Source organism: Bos javanicus, chromosome 11 (genome assembly GCF_032452875.1).
Source record: "Bos javanicus breed banteng chromosome 11, ARS-OSU_banteng_1.0, whole genome shotgun sequence".
Classification (NCBI taxonomy): domain Eukaryota; kingdom Metazoa; phylum Chordata; class Mammalia; order Artiodactyla; family Bovidae; genus Bos; species Bos javanicus.
In genome coordinates, this window is record NC_083878.1 from 101,333,638 (window position 1) to 101,348,703 (window position 15,066).

General features: G+C 47.9%; 1 protein-coding gene across 15 annotated transcripts in view; it reads left to right on the forward strand.

The window, feature by feature from the left end:
• Positions 1-15,066, forward strand: part of PRRC2B (proline rich coiled-coil 2B) — an 84,201-nt gene that overhangs the window by 35,822 nt on the left and 33,313 nt on the right. For 13 of the 15 annotated variants that reach the window (XM_061433869.1, XM_061433879.1, XM_061433875.1 and 10 more), the window contains exons 6-11: positions 1,955-2,098; positions 3,976-4,217; positions 4,674-4,795; positions 5,230-5,372; positions 8,976-9,066; positions 11,367-11,559. In XM_061433869.1, the coding sequence (XP_061289853.1) occupies positions 1,955-2,098; positions 3,976-4,217; positions 4,674-4,795; positions 5,230-5,372; positions 8,976-9,066; positions 11,367-11,559 (935 nt within the window). Of the gene's footprint in view, positions 1-885; positions 970-1,954; positions 2,099-3,975; positions 4,218-4,673; positions 4,796-5,229; positions 5,373-8,975; positions 9,067-11,366; positions 11,560-15,066 lie in introns of all 15 variants that reach the window. The other 2 variants (XM_061433874.1, XM_061433882.1) reach the window with 2 other exon arrangements.

Consider the following 15,066-nt stretch of genomic DNA (forward strand, 5'->3'; position numbering starts at 1 on the left):
GTGGAAAGATTGGGTACCTGGGTGGGAGGAGGGTTTCTGTTGATTCTTCTTTAAGGCTTTTTACCTTTGAACCTTTTGATTTACTTATGGAAATAAAACTTGGTTTAGAAAATAATTCTAAAACACAGTAAAATATCCTGTCAACATGTGGTAGCTCGTCTGGGAGGCGGCAGAATCCAGTAGCCCAAGAGGAAAGAAAAGACATGTGCTGACTATGACCCCTTCTACGCGGGGGTTACAGCCTGTGAGGCTTCCAGGGCTGTGCACAGACATTGTCACGACTTTGGCACTGTTGAGGTTCTTCCGGAGTTGACAGACTCTGCATGTGGAGGGTGGTCCCGGGCCTGTTTCACCTGGACCAGGCCCAGGCCTAGGCCTGCCTGTGTGGTTCAGGCAGAGGCCGGAGGCACGTGGCCCGCGGGCTCTGCTGCCTGAAGCACCAGCAAGCAGGTCCCTCTGGGGCCGTGCGAGAAGCCCCTGACTGTGCTGTCTCCGCTCCTCCTGGCAGAGAGCAGAGGGCAGGAGGGAGTGCTGGGTGAGCATTACCTTAGGAGTATGACTTTGCTGTGAATGCTGGAGTTCTTCACCTTCTCCTTTTTATCTCTGGAGGGCAAGTTTTATTCATGATTAGAAAATCAGCTACATGATTATCAAGACAGGAAAAAAGTACTAGGCTTTTATTGTTTTTTTGGTTATTATTTTGACTTCACACTGTCTACTTTTTTGTGTGTGTGTGGCCACATGACATGTGAGATCATTCCTTGACCAGGGATGGAACCCATGCTCCCCTGCAGTGGGAGCCCGGAGTCTTAACCCCTGGACCACCAGGGAAGTCCGTCTGTTCATGCTTTTAAAGTATTGACTTTCATATTTCACTCCTGCCAGTGACCTTTTGATACAGTGAGGCAACTGTGAGAGCAATGGTCCTCCTTCGTGACACCTGGCGATTGTCTCTCAAGTGAATCATTGGTTAGTAATGTGTCTGTTTACCCCCCTGGTGGGTTCATTTGACCCCCCCTGGACCTTTTTACTAAGGGGGATGGTGAACGGATGGCCACCTTGAGCTTCTGCACTAACCCTGCTGCCTCTTTCTCACAAAGTCTGCTGTCGTCAGCAGGTCCTCTGATCAATGATTCCTAGGGACAGACTTGGGTCTGTCTGGGGGTCAAGGTGAGCCACGGTTGGATATTTTACTGTGTAATGTTGCTGCTGTTAAGTTTGTGTGGTGCTGCACATGCGCTGTGTGCTCCCTGAAGGGACCAGTCCCGCTCCAAGCCCTAAAATGCATCACTTTTCAGTACCCGTTCATCGAAGAGATGATCGCAGGGTCCCAGTGCTCCTTGCTCTGAGTGGTAGGAGCGATGCTCAGGAAAGGCTGTTTCTCTGCAGGGGTTGATAGTGTTGGGGACTGAATGAAAGAACAAGGAAAGAAGTTGTTCCTGGGATTATAAGAGTTAGAGTGTTTGGCCTTGCAGAACTTGAGGAGCTTTGTAGGAAATGGTTTACTAGAGTGGACAGACAATCCAGGAGGCAGTGTGAGCTGTGAGGTGTTGGGGAGGGGCATTACCTCCACCCAAAAGCTGCTGACTCCACTGGATAGGTTTCCCCAAAGACCATGCTTGGCTCCCCCTGCCCAGGACCACCGCCGAAAGGACGATACTGCCTTCCTCCAGGAGTGGGAAGGAAGGCTCAGACCACAGTAGCTGCCATACCCAACCCCTGCTGTTTGTGACCAGCTCTGGCAGGGGGCCTGCTGCGGTCTGCAGGCAGCCTCCCCTCGTCACCCTCAGGAAACCCTGGTGCCACTCTGTGGGCACAGAAGGCCAGCACAGACAGCACCGCGGGAAGCAGCGCCCTCAGAGTGGTGGGGCCGCCAGTGTGCTCCAAGGCTGAAGCAGAGAACCATGGACCCCAGTCTCACCTGCCCCCTGAGTCTTTCTGATTCTCTTGACAGGTTTAAGGGCCTCAAGCCGACTGTTATCCTTCTCTCCCGAGGAATTTCCGACGCTGAAAGCAGCTGGAGGGCAGGACAAGGCTGGCAAAGAAAAGGGCGTCTTAGATCCGTCGTATGGGCCAGGACCAAGCCTCCGCCCTCAGAGTAAGTGAGCTGCAGCCCCCGTCTGGGAACAGGCGAGTTCCCCTTCAGCTTCTACCTCTCAGACACGAGCCATCTCTCAAGCAGCCAGGCTCCCTGCCTGGAGAGCACAGCTGCCGATCCTGTACCGGGTCCTTGTGTCTGTGCACTCACTTCCCGCGCTGGGCTGAAGGTCGCGCCTCCCTTCCCGTCCTTTGGGTCAGTCCAGGCCTGTGTCCGTCTTCCCAGCAGTCATCGGAGGCTGTGCTGTGCCTGGGTGGTCACGGCAGGGACAGCTGGACCAAGGGCCAGTTAACTTGATTCCCAGTTCAAGAGCTTATCTTCTAAGCAGTGGTTTCCAGAGCTAGCTGAGTCCTGTCAGAATCACTTGGGCGTTCGTTAAGTCTGATTTCCAGCCCTCTCCTACCCCCTAGCCGAATTAGAATCTGTTTTTTAACATGTTTCTCTGGTTGAGTAGCCAGCCCAGCACTCATCTCCATGGCCCCTCATCTGGGGTCTGGCCAAGGGGTAAGCAGGGTTGTGTAGCAATTCTTATCGGTAATACTTTTTTTTTTCATAGCCTTGGGTGGTTAGAATTTAAGGTGTTGTTTGGGAATGGGATTTTCCATCAGTTTTAATCACGGATTCTGAAATAGCCCTTGAGGTGGGGAGTTGATCAGGTTTTGAAATATGAGAGACTTTTTTATCTGCTTGTTTTTATTAATTCCCAAGTTATCCCAGAGTCAGAATGGATATCCTATAAATGAAATGATCACCATGCAGCTCTTTGATAAAACATACTGTCTTCTCAGTGGTCTATGCTGGGTTATTTTGTTTGTTCCAAATATATAATCAGATTTCTTAGGCTAAAAACATCAACTTTCTGGGATTAATTAAGATGAGCTGCTGTAGGACGGTAACAGTTTAGAACTAGAAGAAGCTTCTGGAATCAGTTCTGTCTCATTGTTTGAGAAGATGAACAAGCAGATGACCTTGGGTGACCAGGGCTTGGCTAAGGTCATGTACAAGGGGACTGAAGAGTTGGGAACAGAGTGACTTTGTGGCTCCGATCCTGGGTTCCATTCTCTTAGGGGTCAAGTACTCAAGGACCTTTCATGTTTCAACTTCTGTAACTATAAGTTGACTAAAAAGAGAAGTCTTTTTGGCTCATCTGATTCCTTGTTGGCCTATAATCCCACCAGGTTTTGCTACGTCGAGCAGGAGAAAGCATCATCTTAAAACGATGGTCAGAGAGGGTTGGCAAATTTCAGTCTGTGAACTGCAGGAGGTTCCCCCAGGCCACTGTGGGAGCAGGTGGGATGAGGCCTGGGCAGGGGGGCCCAGACCCTTCCAGCCCCTACTTGAGGGGACCAGTAGCTGTTTTCTACATCACATCTAGGAAGTCCCTGACTAGAGTTAGCACTGCTGAGCAGCGTTTGAACTTGCGTCAGGAACTCTGGTTCCAACATCAAGTCCAGTGCCAAGCCCGGTACCAATCCCAATGGGACGGGGTCAGTATTAGTGGAAACAGTGGCCCAAGACTGCTCTTATGGGACCTTCTGGATCTCTTTGGGGTGTTAGGTCTCAGGTTGTGTGGTCTTTGAGTTGATGAAGGAAGACCACCCCTTGTTTACACTTGCCTTCCCTCTGAGGAGACTGTGTTTTGTGTTTCTCTGACAGTCAGACACCCTCAGCAGTTTCATACTCATTGGCCAGATGTCTGCCCCCCACCTTCCCTTACAGACTTGACCAGTCGACTCAATTCTTCACTTTGGGGTTTTTTTTTTTTTTTTTTTTTAATTTTTGGTGAGTGAGGGGGGTCCCTTGACCTTCAGAACCTCATACAATCCCTCCTCCCCCCTCCTCTTTCCTCTCCCCTTTTGCCCCCTTTCCATTTCCAGATGTGACAAGCTGGAGGGAGGGCGGTGGGCGAAACATAATTTCTGCCACGTCTCTGAGCGCCTCCCCAACTGAGCTGGGCAGCAGGAATTCGAGTGCGGGAGACGGAGCCCCCTCCTCGGCGTGCGCCAGCGAGTCTAAGGACCCCTCGCTCCGCCCGCCTCAGCCTGTCCGCAGAGGGGCTTCACAGTTCTTGGGGAGTGTATACCACCCACCTACATACCATGACATGCTTCCTGCCTTTGTAAGTCTTCAGAGTGTGCATTCTGTCCCCACAGAGTCAGATCGTTCATGTCCAGCAGAACCTACTTCACGGGGTTGAATGTCCTCCGTGGGCGTCCCCCATCCCCGCCCAGTCTCTCTGCCCTGGTGCCTTACCCTGAAGGTTTCCATTGCTTTTGCATTTTCATTCCCCCTGTTTCAAATTTTAAGGGCCTCTGGCTTCTTTCCCTGGTGATGCGGATGTTATCTTAACCTTGGTTCTTTTAGAAGAAGGAGAGGCAGGTATTCCCCAAGACACAAGTCCCCAGATTTGTGTACTGATGGCAGGAAAAATGGGGGAGTTGGTGATAGGATTAATTGGGAAACCCCAAGACTTTCCTGTTTCTGTTTCCCATTTGCCAGAACAAATTCTGGTGCCAGTGGAACTTAGACTCTGGGCCATTACTGGAAAACCCTGTTCATTGATGTTATGTTTCAGATGTGTTCGCCACAGTCATCAGAGAACCAGGGTACAGTGGAACGAGGATCTTTTCCCCTTCCTCAGCTCCGTCTTGAACCCCGTGTTCCTTTTAGACAGTTCCAGATGAATGACCAAGACGGGTAAGGCCATTGCATTGTAGTCACGGATGTAGAAGTCACCCTGGTTGGTGATATTGGGACAGTACAGTGGGTTTACATAGGAAAGTGCTTTGAGACCTCAGAAGCTAGAGACCCACCTGATACTCCAGGGTGTGTGGGAGGGCTGGCCTCTGGGGCAAAACGAGAGGAGGGGTTGTGAGTTCAGGTTCCTGATAGTTGTTTATTGCTGTCACCGTAGATTTAACACCGAGCATCTAAAACTGTAAAATGAAGCAGAACTTCTCTTGGGAATGTATTTGTTGATTATATGTTCTTTAAAAAGGGGAGGATTATAATATCAAGGGCACACGTGAACCTTTGCAGTGAGGGATGTAGTTTTGGAGAAGTATTTGGGTTTGCTTCCATCTGTGTATTTGACACCAGCCCAGCGTCTTTACCCTTCTGTCTGTCATCAGAAAAGAAAATAGACTGGGAGTGAGCCGCCCGATCCGTCCATTGAGGCCGCTGGTGGAGCGGGTGCCACGACCCACCATCGTCAATGCAGAAAACCTGAAGGGCCTCGATGACCTGGACACTGACGCCGACGATGGCTGGGCAGGTGGGTGGTGGCATTTGCCTGTGGGCTCTCGACTGGCGGTTCAGCAGGCGGGGATTGCACTCTTGTTTGTGCTTCTTGCCAAGGTTGGCAGTTCCTGTGACAGAGTCTACGGGGACCCCTGAGGGCAGGGGCAGCAGACAGCCTTGGGCCCTGAGAGGTCCTTGCTGGTGCCCTTACCAGCAGTTGCTTCCTCACGCAGCCACGTTGTCTGTCTTGGTCTTTCATCTTACTCTTGGAGGGAGAAAGAGTTTTTGTAACGAAAGACTTAAAACAGGAGTGTGATGAGCCCCACACAGTGCCCTGTCACTGCATTTCAGCAAGTTCCAACATTCTTCATTCTCATAATCACCCACACTCCTGATCTGATTATTTTCTTTAAAAATTCTTTTGGATGTTTGTTTCCAAGTAAGAGGCACACATTTAGTTGTACAGTTTTGGTAAACCCATGTGCTTGAGCAGCACAGCCACGTCAAGACACAGTGCTCACTTGTCCCTTCCCAGCCAGTCTTCCTCCTGACTCTGCCCAAGGCCTCCCCCTTCTGATGAATCCTAACTGCAGATGGGTGGAGTGGTGCAGCTTTCCTTCAGCTGTAAGGTTTGTGAGATCCATCAATGTTATTACATATGTCCGTGGTTGCTTTTAATTACTGAGGTATGTGTCATTGTATCAAATCCTGTAATTTGCCCGAAAGTTTATTATGGATGCTGTTGTCCTTTCTCTTGAGTTAATATCCAGTAGTGGAGTCGTTGGTTAAAGAGGAGGTGTGTGATTAGGTTTGTCAGAAGCACGCAGACCTCCGTGGTGGCTGGTGTGCACTCCAGCGGCAGTTCTGAGAATTTGGCTCTGCATCCTTACAGTGCTCTGATGTTCATCTCTTTAATTTTAGCCATTCCAGTGGGTGTGTAGCATTAGCTCATTGTGCTTTTAATTTGCATCTTGCTGATGAGTAATCATACACTCGTTTTCATACCGATTTGGCTACTGGTATCTTTTTTGAGTGTTCAGATACACATCCTTGGAGACTTAACATTTCACAAAAGTTTTGATCCATTTTCTCAGCACTGCGTTTTGATTAGCAGAAGTTTTAAATTTTGGTGAAGTTTAACTTATAAATTTGTGTTTTTTATGGTTTATTGTGTCTTTTATAAAAATCTTTGTCCCTCCTGGTGGCAAAGAAACTCCCTTATGTTTTATAATTTTAACACTGATTTTTAGATGTGTGGTCCATGTATTAATTTGTATATGGTGTGAGATGGGAGTCAGGGTTCATTTTAATCCAACAGGATACCCAGTTGTTCTACACCATTTGCGACAAGACTCCTCTTTCCCTGTGGCATTGCTTTGACACCTTTGCCAACAGTTGATTGATCACATAAGTGTGGGCCTAATTCTGGACCCTGTTTGTTCTATTTATTCATCCTTATGCAATACCACACTGTAGCTCTGTAGTAAGTTAGTGTAAGTTTCCCAGCTTTGTTTATTTTTAAGGTTATTTTACTCTTCTAAGTCCATTTTCATATAATTTTAGAATCTTTTTTTAAAAAAATGGTGTATGTAAGATTTGTAATGATATAGATATCACTCTTTTTCATCCCTGATAATTAGGTAATTTGTATTTTTTTCTCTTGTTCACTTCTGCCAAGAGCTCATTAGTTTTACTCATCTTTACAAAAAGCTTTTGGCTTTAGTTTTCTCCATTGTTTTGATTATTTTCTAGTTCACTGATCATTTTAATTGGAACTTTCTAGATTTCTCATTTAATTCCATTGTAGTCACAAGGACATATTCTGTGTGACTTCCATTCTTTCCAGTTTATTAAGACTGGTTTTATCACTAAGATACGTGGTCTGTTTTGGTGAATAGTCCAAGTGCATTTGAAAAGAGTGTATTCGATAGTTGGATATCACATTCTCTATGTATCAGTTTAGTCAGGGTGGTTGGTAGTGTTGTTCATAACATTTTTGTCTAGTTCTATCGTTACTGAAAGTAAGGTATTAGACTGTCTACTACAATTGCAGATTTATCTGTTTCTCCCTTTAATTCTGTCCGTTTTTGCTTCATTTATTTTGAAGCTGTTCCACACATTTTTTATTTTTATGACTGATGTGCTGACCGTTTATATTGTTTTCACATACTCTTCATCTCTCCTAACACTTCTTGCTTGGAGTCTGTTTCACCCAGTGTCAGATCATTGTTCTGACGGTATTTATTGCTGTCGTGCTGTGTTTTTGCACCCACACCCTTCAGCCCACTTGTGTCTGTATGCAGCGCGAGGCTCTGGGAGATGGTATGTGATCATACTTGCTTTGTTGTCAAATCTAACTCTAACTGGATTGGGCTTTTTGTCACATCCCTTTTTTCAGTGATATAATTCATGTGACAGATTTTTGTATTATGTAAAATTTGCCCCCTTAAAGTCTACCATTCAGAGATTATTAGTATATTAACAAGTTTGTGCAGTCATCCCCACTGTTGAATTCCAGAATATTTCCATCACCCACAGAAGAAGCCCCATACCCATGAGCACTCACTCCCAGTGACCCCTCCCTCTACACACAGCCTCTGGCAAGCACCATCTACTTTCTGTCTGTGGATTTACGTGTTTTGGATGTTTTGTACAAATGGAGTCTCACAGTAGGCTATGAGGCCTTTCACACCTGGCTCCATCACTCAGCATGATGTCTTCAGGGGTCATCATGTTGTAGCGTGTGTGTGAACTTTTTTTTTTTTAATATGGCCAAATCCTGTTCCATTGTGTGCATCTGCCGCATTTTGTGTACTTGCTCATCAGTTGATGGACACGTTCTGCCGCCTGAGCCACTCGGGTTGGGGAAGGCCCTGGGGCGAAGCAGCCACTCTCAGATCTGACCTCTCTGGAGTGTGTGTTGGCGGGGAGGCCTCCTGGCTGGTTTCTACCTGCTTCTGCTCACTCCTCACCTTCTAACACACTTGCAGAAAACTTGGTCTGCACAGATTTAAGGACTGTTCTCTTAACAGCATTAATTTAACCAGGGAGGCTACTGTGCTGTGACCAAAGCCAGTACTGTCTTTCGCTTGTATTTTTGTTGGTGTTGTTTGTTTAATTTATTTATTTTTTAATTGAAGGATAATTGATTTACAGAATTTTGTTGTTTTCTGTCAATCTTCAACATGAGTCAGCCATAGGTGTACATATAGCTCCTCCCTTTTGAACCTCCCTCTCTCTCCCCATCCCCCCCCTCTAGGTTGATACAGAGCCCCTGTTTGAGTTTCCTGAGCCAGACGGCAAATTCCCGTTGGCTATCTATTTTACATATGGTCACTTGTATTTGTTTTAATATGATATGTGTTTATTTGGCTGCATCACGTGTTCGTTGTGGGATCCAGACCCCTGAGCAGGGGTCAGGCCTGGGCCCCTGCATTGGGAGCGTGGGGTCTTGGTCTGTGTCCTCCACCTCTCTCTGCAGTGTGTGTTCTGGTGGTGGCAGCCGGGGTGCCCCTTAGCCAGGTGGGCTGGCGCCCTTCCTGCCTGGAGGCAGTGCTCCCCCCGCCCCCAGCGGTGCTCTTCCCACTGTTGGGATGTGCATCTTGTCTCCTTCTTGCTGGCCCTCCTCCTGTTGCAGGCCTCCATGAAGAAGTGGACTACTCCGAGAAGCTGAAGTTCAGTGATGATGAGGAGGAGGAGGAAGTGTTGAAGGACGGCAGGCCAAAGTGGTAAGGGCGCCATCCCTGCTCACAGCACCGCTCCCGGTGGCGGGGGTTGAGGGGGGCATGTGACACTTTACAGATGTATGTGCACTGGTGTTCTCAGTGCTCCCGTGCGCTTTGCATGTCCTGATCACCCCGGCGACCTCACGTGGCCAGACACCGTTTCCATTTTGCAGATGGAAGGACAGCTGTTTGGGGGCGGGGAGCCAGGGTGGTCACCAGGCATGGGTGGCTGAGTCCTAGCTGTTTAGCCACCGTGCCTGCATTTTTCCCAAGTGTGTCTTGTAGACTGACTGTTCTGCAGACTGCCATGAGTGTGTGGTGCCCCTAAAGGCTTCTCTGGCCAAGCAGACTTGGGAAACCGCCTGGGTTCAGCTCTACTCCAAGGGTGCCCAGGGCCTAGGATGTGCGTGCTACAGCCTGCTGGGGATCTGGGCGTGGGGGGGAAGCCGAAAGTGGGGTATGCCACGTTGCCTAAGCATATTTGACAACTTGAATCTTTTCTCTCTCTTTTTTTGGATCATTTCATTGGATTGATGCTTGCTCCCAATACCATTTGGAAAATACTTAAATTGTAGTCTAGCCAGTCTAGTTTTTAGCAGAATACCAGTAGCATGGGCTTGTACTTTTAAAGTAGTACCTATGGTCGCTTTAATTTGCATCCCCACCCCACCAGCACCCCAGTATTGGCAAATGTGGATGCTTCTCTTTGTATGGAATTGCCTGTTTCCTTTGTATATATATCTGTTAGACTTACTGTGCTTTCTGTTAAAATGTGAGTACTGGTTTATATTGCTTAGATGGTAGTGTTTTGGTATTTTTTCCCTTTGTCTGTTTTACTGTCAGTAATTGAATGTTTATGTAGTGGGTCTGCAAATCTTGTGTCATCTTCGGCTTCATGGCTCCTCTTCTGCAGGGAGCTGGTAACGCTCTTCTGTCACTCTTCCTCAGCTGGCACACAGGCAGTTAGCTAATTGAGGCTTCTGTAATTTATTTTAATGCTGCTTGATTTCAACTGAAGCTTTGGGTGCCCTTGGGAAAGAAATATCTATGGGTCAGTTTTTGGAACTAAGCTCAGAAGGAGATGTGATCCAGAATTTAAATCAGTGGAAATGTGAAGCCCTGTAGATTCATTGGAGCAGCAGGCCACTCCGTTCCTCTCTCTGAATTGATGTGACCTGACTGTCCATCTGAGAGAGTGAGACTCTGGCTGTAGTGACCAGGGACACACCACATTGAGTCCCCAAGCCGGCCACCACTCAGTGTTCTCTGAGCTGGCTGAGACTCCTCCTGCAGCCCCCACACGCGATGGGCTCCCGAAACCTCCCTGGCTCCATCCCTTCCTGTTCACTGTCTCTGGGAACACTGGGACCTGCATCCTTTCTTTCACGCAGCATCCAGAGGCTGGCCGGCCTGTCCCTCCTTCCCTGTCACCGTCGCCCTGTGGCTTAGTCATCATCTTTGAGAGACTTGGGTCTTTCCTGGCAGATCAGGAACCTTTTGTGGGCCCCACACCTCGGCTTGCCGTCAAGAGGCACCGGCAGTTGTTGCTCTGTCTCTGGTCTTCTGACTCTCCTCACCTGCCTCATCTCCCTCCACCTCCAGAGCGTCTGTGCATGTGTGTGTGTGCGTGCAGGAGCACGTGTATTAGCCAGGCCTGACTCCCTGGCTTTCTCTGTGCTCCCCCTGGGCTTTTGGGCACCACTTCTGCACTAGCAGAGGTGTGAGTAGATGCACACGTGTTTTGTCACAGAGCCTTTGTTTGCACCACAGCGTGTAAAGGTGAGCACCACTCAGCAAGCCTTCCCGGAGCCTCTGCTGGCGTCTGTCTCCTCCTCCTCTATCCAGTGTGTGCGTTGCTCCTCCTGCTCTTTGTAATGTATCACTTAGTGAGCCTTCTGCTGTCGTGAGGAGCATTTGTTCAGTCCTGGGACGGGGCTTTGGCATAGACAGAAGGGCCTGCAGTGGGAGGCCTGGGTTCAACTCTGTTAGTTCTTTCTTGTGAACAGCTCCCCAACTTCCCGGAGACTCAGTGACCAGCTCTTCAAAATGGAGGAAGTAGAGGCGTTTTTGTTTTTGTTATTTTTGCAGTAGATGAAGTAATGGGTGTGAGGCATCCTGACTGGAGCTGTGTCTTTAAGACTGACTTGGTAAAATGGGTGCTGGTGTAGGTGCTCTGGGTGGGTGCGCCGTGGGTCTTTTATGAAGGAAATCAGTTTGTAGAAGCTAACTTTCGAATTGCTAATGGTCTGATGAGACCATGCCTGGGCCAACCAGGAAAACCAAGTCTTCACGGTTTGTCCTAGGAATAGTTGGGACCCCAGGAGGCAGCGGCAGTTATCCTTGAGCTCTGCAGACAGTGCTGATGCCAAGCGCACCCAAGAGGAAGGAAAAGACTGGAGTGAAACAGGAGGCGTGACCCGTGTCGTCCGGAAGGTGCCGGAACCTCAGCCGCCTTCCAGGAAGCTGCACAGCTGGGCGTCAGGCCCTGACTACCAGGTACCGTGGGCACTGCGGGGGAGGAGTCCTGTGCCCGTTTGGCTGGGGGACATGGATGTTCGTGTGCGCATACACAAGCCCTTTCCAAGTTCAGCTGACTAGAGATCCAAGGCAGAGACTCCAGCAGGTCACCTGAAAGGCTGTTCTATGCATTTACAGTGAACAGGAAGGGATGGAGCCAGGGAGGTTTCAGGAGCCCACCGTGCGTGGGGGCTGCAGGGGGAGTCTCAGCCAGCTCAGAGAACACTGAGTGGTGGCTGGCTTGGGGACTCGATGTGGTGTGTCCCTGGTCACTACAGCCAGAGTCTCACTCTTTCAGATGGACATTCAGTTAGGTTTCACTGAGTTCAGTAGTCTGGTTGGTTTTCTGAAAAAGTCTAAGCAGACATTTCGCTCTCTCTTTTTCTAAGCTATTTTAAATTGGAGGATATTTGCTTTACAGTATTGTCTTGGTTTCTGCCCTACATTAACATGAATCAGCCATAGGTATAATATGTCCCCTCCCTCTTGAACCTCCCTCCCTTTTTGTTTTTTTTTGACCACACTGTGCAGCATGTGGGATCTAGTTCCCTGCCCAGAGATTGAACTCGGGCCCCCTGCGTTGGAAGCGCAGTCTTAACAACTGGACCTCCAGGGAAGTCCCTCTTTTTATTTTTTTTTAAAGTTAAAAATTATTCTTTTAAGATTTTGAGAACAGTCACAAACTTACAGAAAAGTTGGTGTAATGCAAAGAATATTTTTTCCTGAGCCGTTTGAAGAGTAAGTTGCTAGTCTGATCAGGCTCCACCATACAATGAATGCTTCTTAGGTCAGCACAGTCGGATCCAGGAAGCTCGCGTTGACGTACCACTGCCACCTCGTCGGCAGACCCCATCCCACTGCCCCCACTGCCCAGTTGATGGTCTTGGTGCAGAGGAATCTGGGTCAGGGTCAGGTGTCCTTCAGTGTGAAGTGGACCCTCAGCCTCTGCTCCGCTTTCCTGAGGTTGACGCTCTGGAAGATCAGAAACCAACTGCTTTGTGCAGTGTGCCGTTTGTCTGGAGCTTCCTCATGGTGGGGTTCAAGGCTTCCCTTTTTTGGCTAGAGTCTCTCAGAATTGGCACTGACTGTTCTCATTGCTCCCGCCTGGGTGACCCTGGTCCCTCTCTGCCTGCTGTGACAGCCTTACTTTAATCTCAGGATTGAGGTGCTGGCTACTGGGTTTCACAACATCGAGCTTTCACATGCACCACAGATTCGTAATTGATAGCAGTTTTGTGGCTAGTTACTTTAAGACTATGAATATCCAGTTTCTCATCAAATTTTTAATTATATTGTTTCTGTGGATGTTCAGGTTTTCTTTGGTTTGGGGGCTTCAGGCTGGCAGCCGGGTGCTTTTCACTGTCTCCATTCTTTTTTTGAGGGATTCCTTGCTTTCTGGTAGAATAAGCTTTTCCAAGCTCATTTTGTCCTTATCTAGCTTTGGAGTCAGCCTTTAATGACACTTATAAATCAGTATGTGGGCACCAGGAGTGCTGCTGCTTCTGGCCTTTTCCGTGGATAGTTGGGAAGTGTATGTACGTGAGAGACACACACACACAGACACATACACATGGAGTTGGGGAATGTATGTATGTGAGACACACACACACTTCATTCTGGCTGTTTTCCGTTGTCTCCCTAGTCTTCTTGTTTCTACCCTCACCCTGTCCCTTGCCCAGGTGCCCTCCTCAGCTCCTCAGATGTCAGCCCCTCTCCCAGAGACCCTGAATTCCCTGCTGAACCATCTCTTCTAGAAGTTCCTTCCTCCTCCCACTTGATTGGGCTCCACCTTCCTCATCAGCCACACCTCCATGTGGACACCCTGCTCAGCTGCCTAGGTTCTGACCCTGCCCTGAGCTGTCTGACCCCCTGGGCGCAGGCCTGGCGCTGCTGCATTGCCTGACTCTGGGATGGAACTGAGCAGGAAGGGTGAGCTGCGGAGGGGAGGCATTCATTTAAACAGACTGGCAGCCTTGCCATTTCCAGTGCCCTGTGCTGTTTAAAGGACTTCCACGTCTTCCTCTAAAGTGAAAATACCCGTTATCTTGAGTCTTTTGTGCTGAGCACATATCATCTCTTGCTAGGCATTGTGCTCATACAGGGGACACAAGAATGAAAACAGACTCAGTACAGCTCTTAGGAATTATCTTGCGATTAACCCAGATTTCATCCTTATATTGGGGTTGCTCAGTATTCAAAAGAAGGTTCTTTTTACTTTGATCTGCTCATAACAACCCTGAATTATCTTGAGTGTTTTTATTATTATCTAGAGTCAACAAAGATAAAATCTCTTATCATTTCATGAATCCAAATTTCTGAAAAGATTGTCACAGCTTAAATGTTTTGCAGAATATTTAGTTTATAAAATGATAGCTCACTTCAGGCAGTTTTGAAAGGCATATGTATAGTTTTGATGAGATGCACATACCCTTTGATGGTATTTAATTTCTGGGAAATTGTGAAGGGAATAATCAGGGGTACGCCTTAGGGATCATCCAGGTGTCCTGAGCATCAGGGGGTGAGATGTGTCCTGGTGAAGACTCGAGGTGAGATAGTACACGGCTGTTACAGTGCCTGGACAGATGGCAGTGGTCGGGGCAAAGTAAAAGGAGAGTGCACACTTGGCCCCAATTATATTATGTAAAAAGTACCTTTGTGCTTCTAAATTAGACATTTATAATCTTGTAGTAATTGTCTCTGGATTATAAGAAGTTAGTTTTTAGAAGAAAAATCACTCTCTACTGTCACTGCTACTTACTGCTTTTATGGAGATGTAGTTTACATAAAGGGCTTCCCTGGCTCCTCAGTGGTATAGAACCTGCCTGCCAGTGCAGGAGACATGGGTTCAATTCCTGGGTCAGGACTGTCCTGTGGAGAAGGAAATAGCAACTCACACCAGTACTCTTGCTTGGGAAGTCCTGTGGACAGAGGAGCCTGGCGGGCTACAGTCCATGGGGTAACAAGGAATCAGACACAACTGAGCAACTGAGCACTATTTTAAACCTGAGGCAGCCTTTCTCTTGAACCTTATAGTCCATGGGGTTGCAGAAGAGTCGTACAAGACTTAGCAACTGAACGATGACAATTAAAATACAAGAAAAGACACAACAGATCTTGGTTTTATGTCTGATGACTTTTCAACAGTTACATTCATCTGTGTAACTATCCCTCAAAACAAGAAGTTGCTGTTTTTCTGCCAGTTGTATGTCATTAGACTTCCAGCGGCTGGGGTCCAGGGACCCAGCCCATCCTTTGGACTGCTGCATATTCTGCCTGCAGCCTCTCTTCCTGCAAATCAGTAAGAAATCTTCCCAGAATGGAGAGGTTTTCACACTGCATCGTTGGCACCCTATTGGTTGTCTAGTAACTTAACAATCAACTTGAGACTTAAAAGTAGATAAAATACCTTGAAGAGATGTTTTTAGAGATGCTGTTTCGTTTTTACATTTGATCAGTTTGAAACCTCACGTGTGAGTGTGAGTTCTG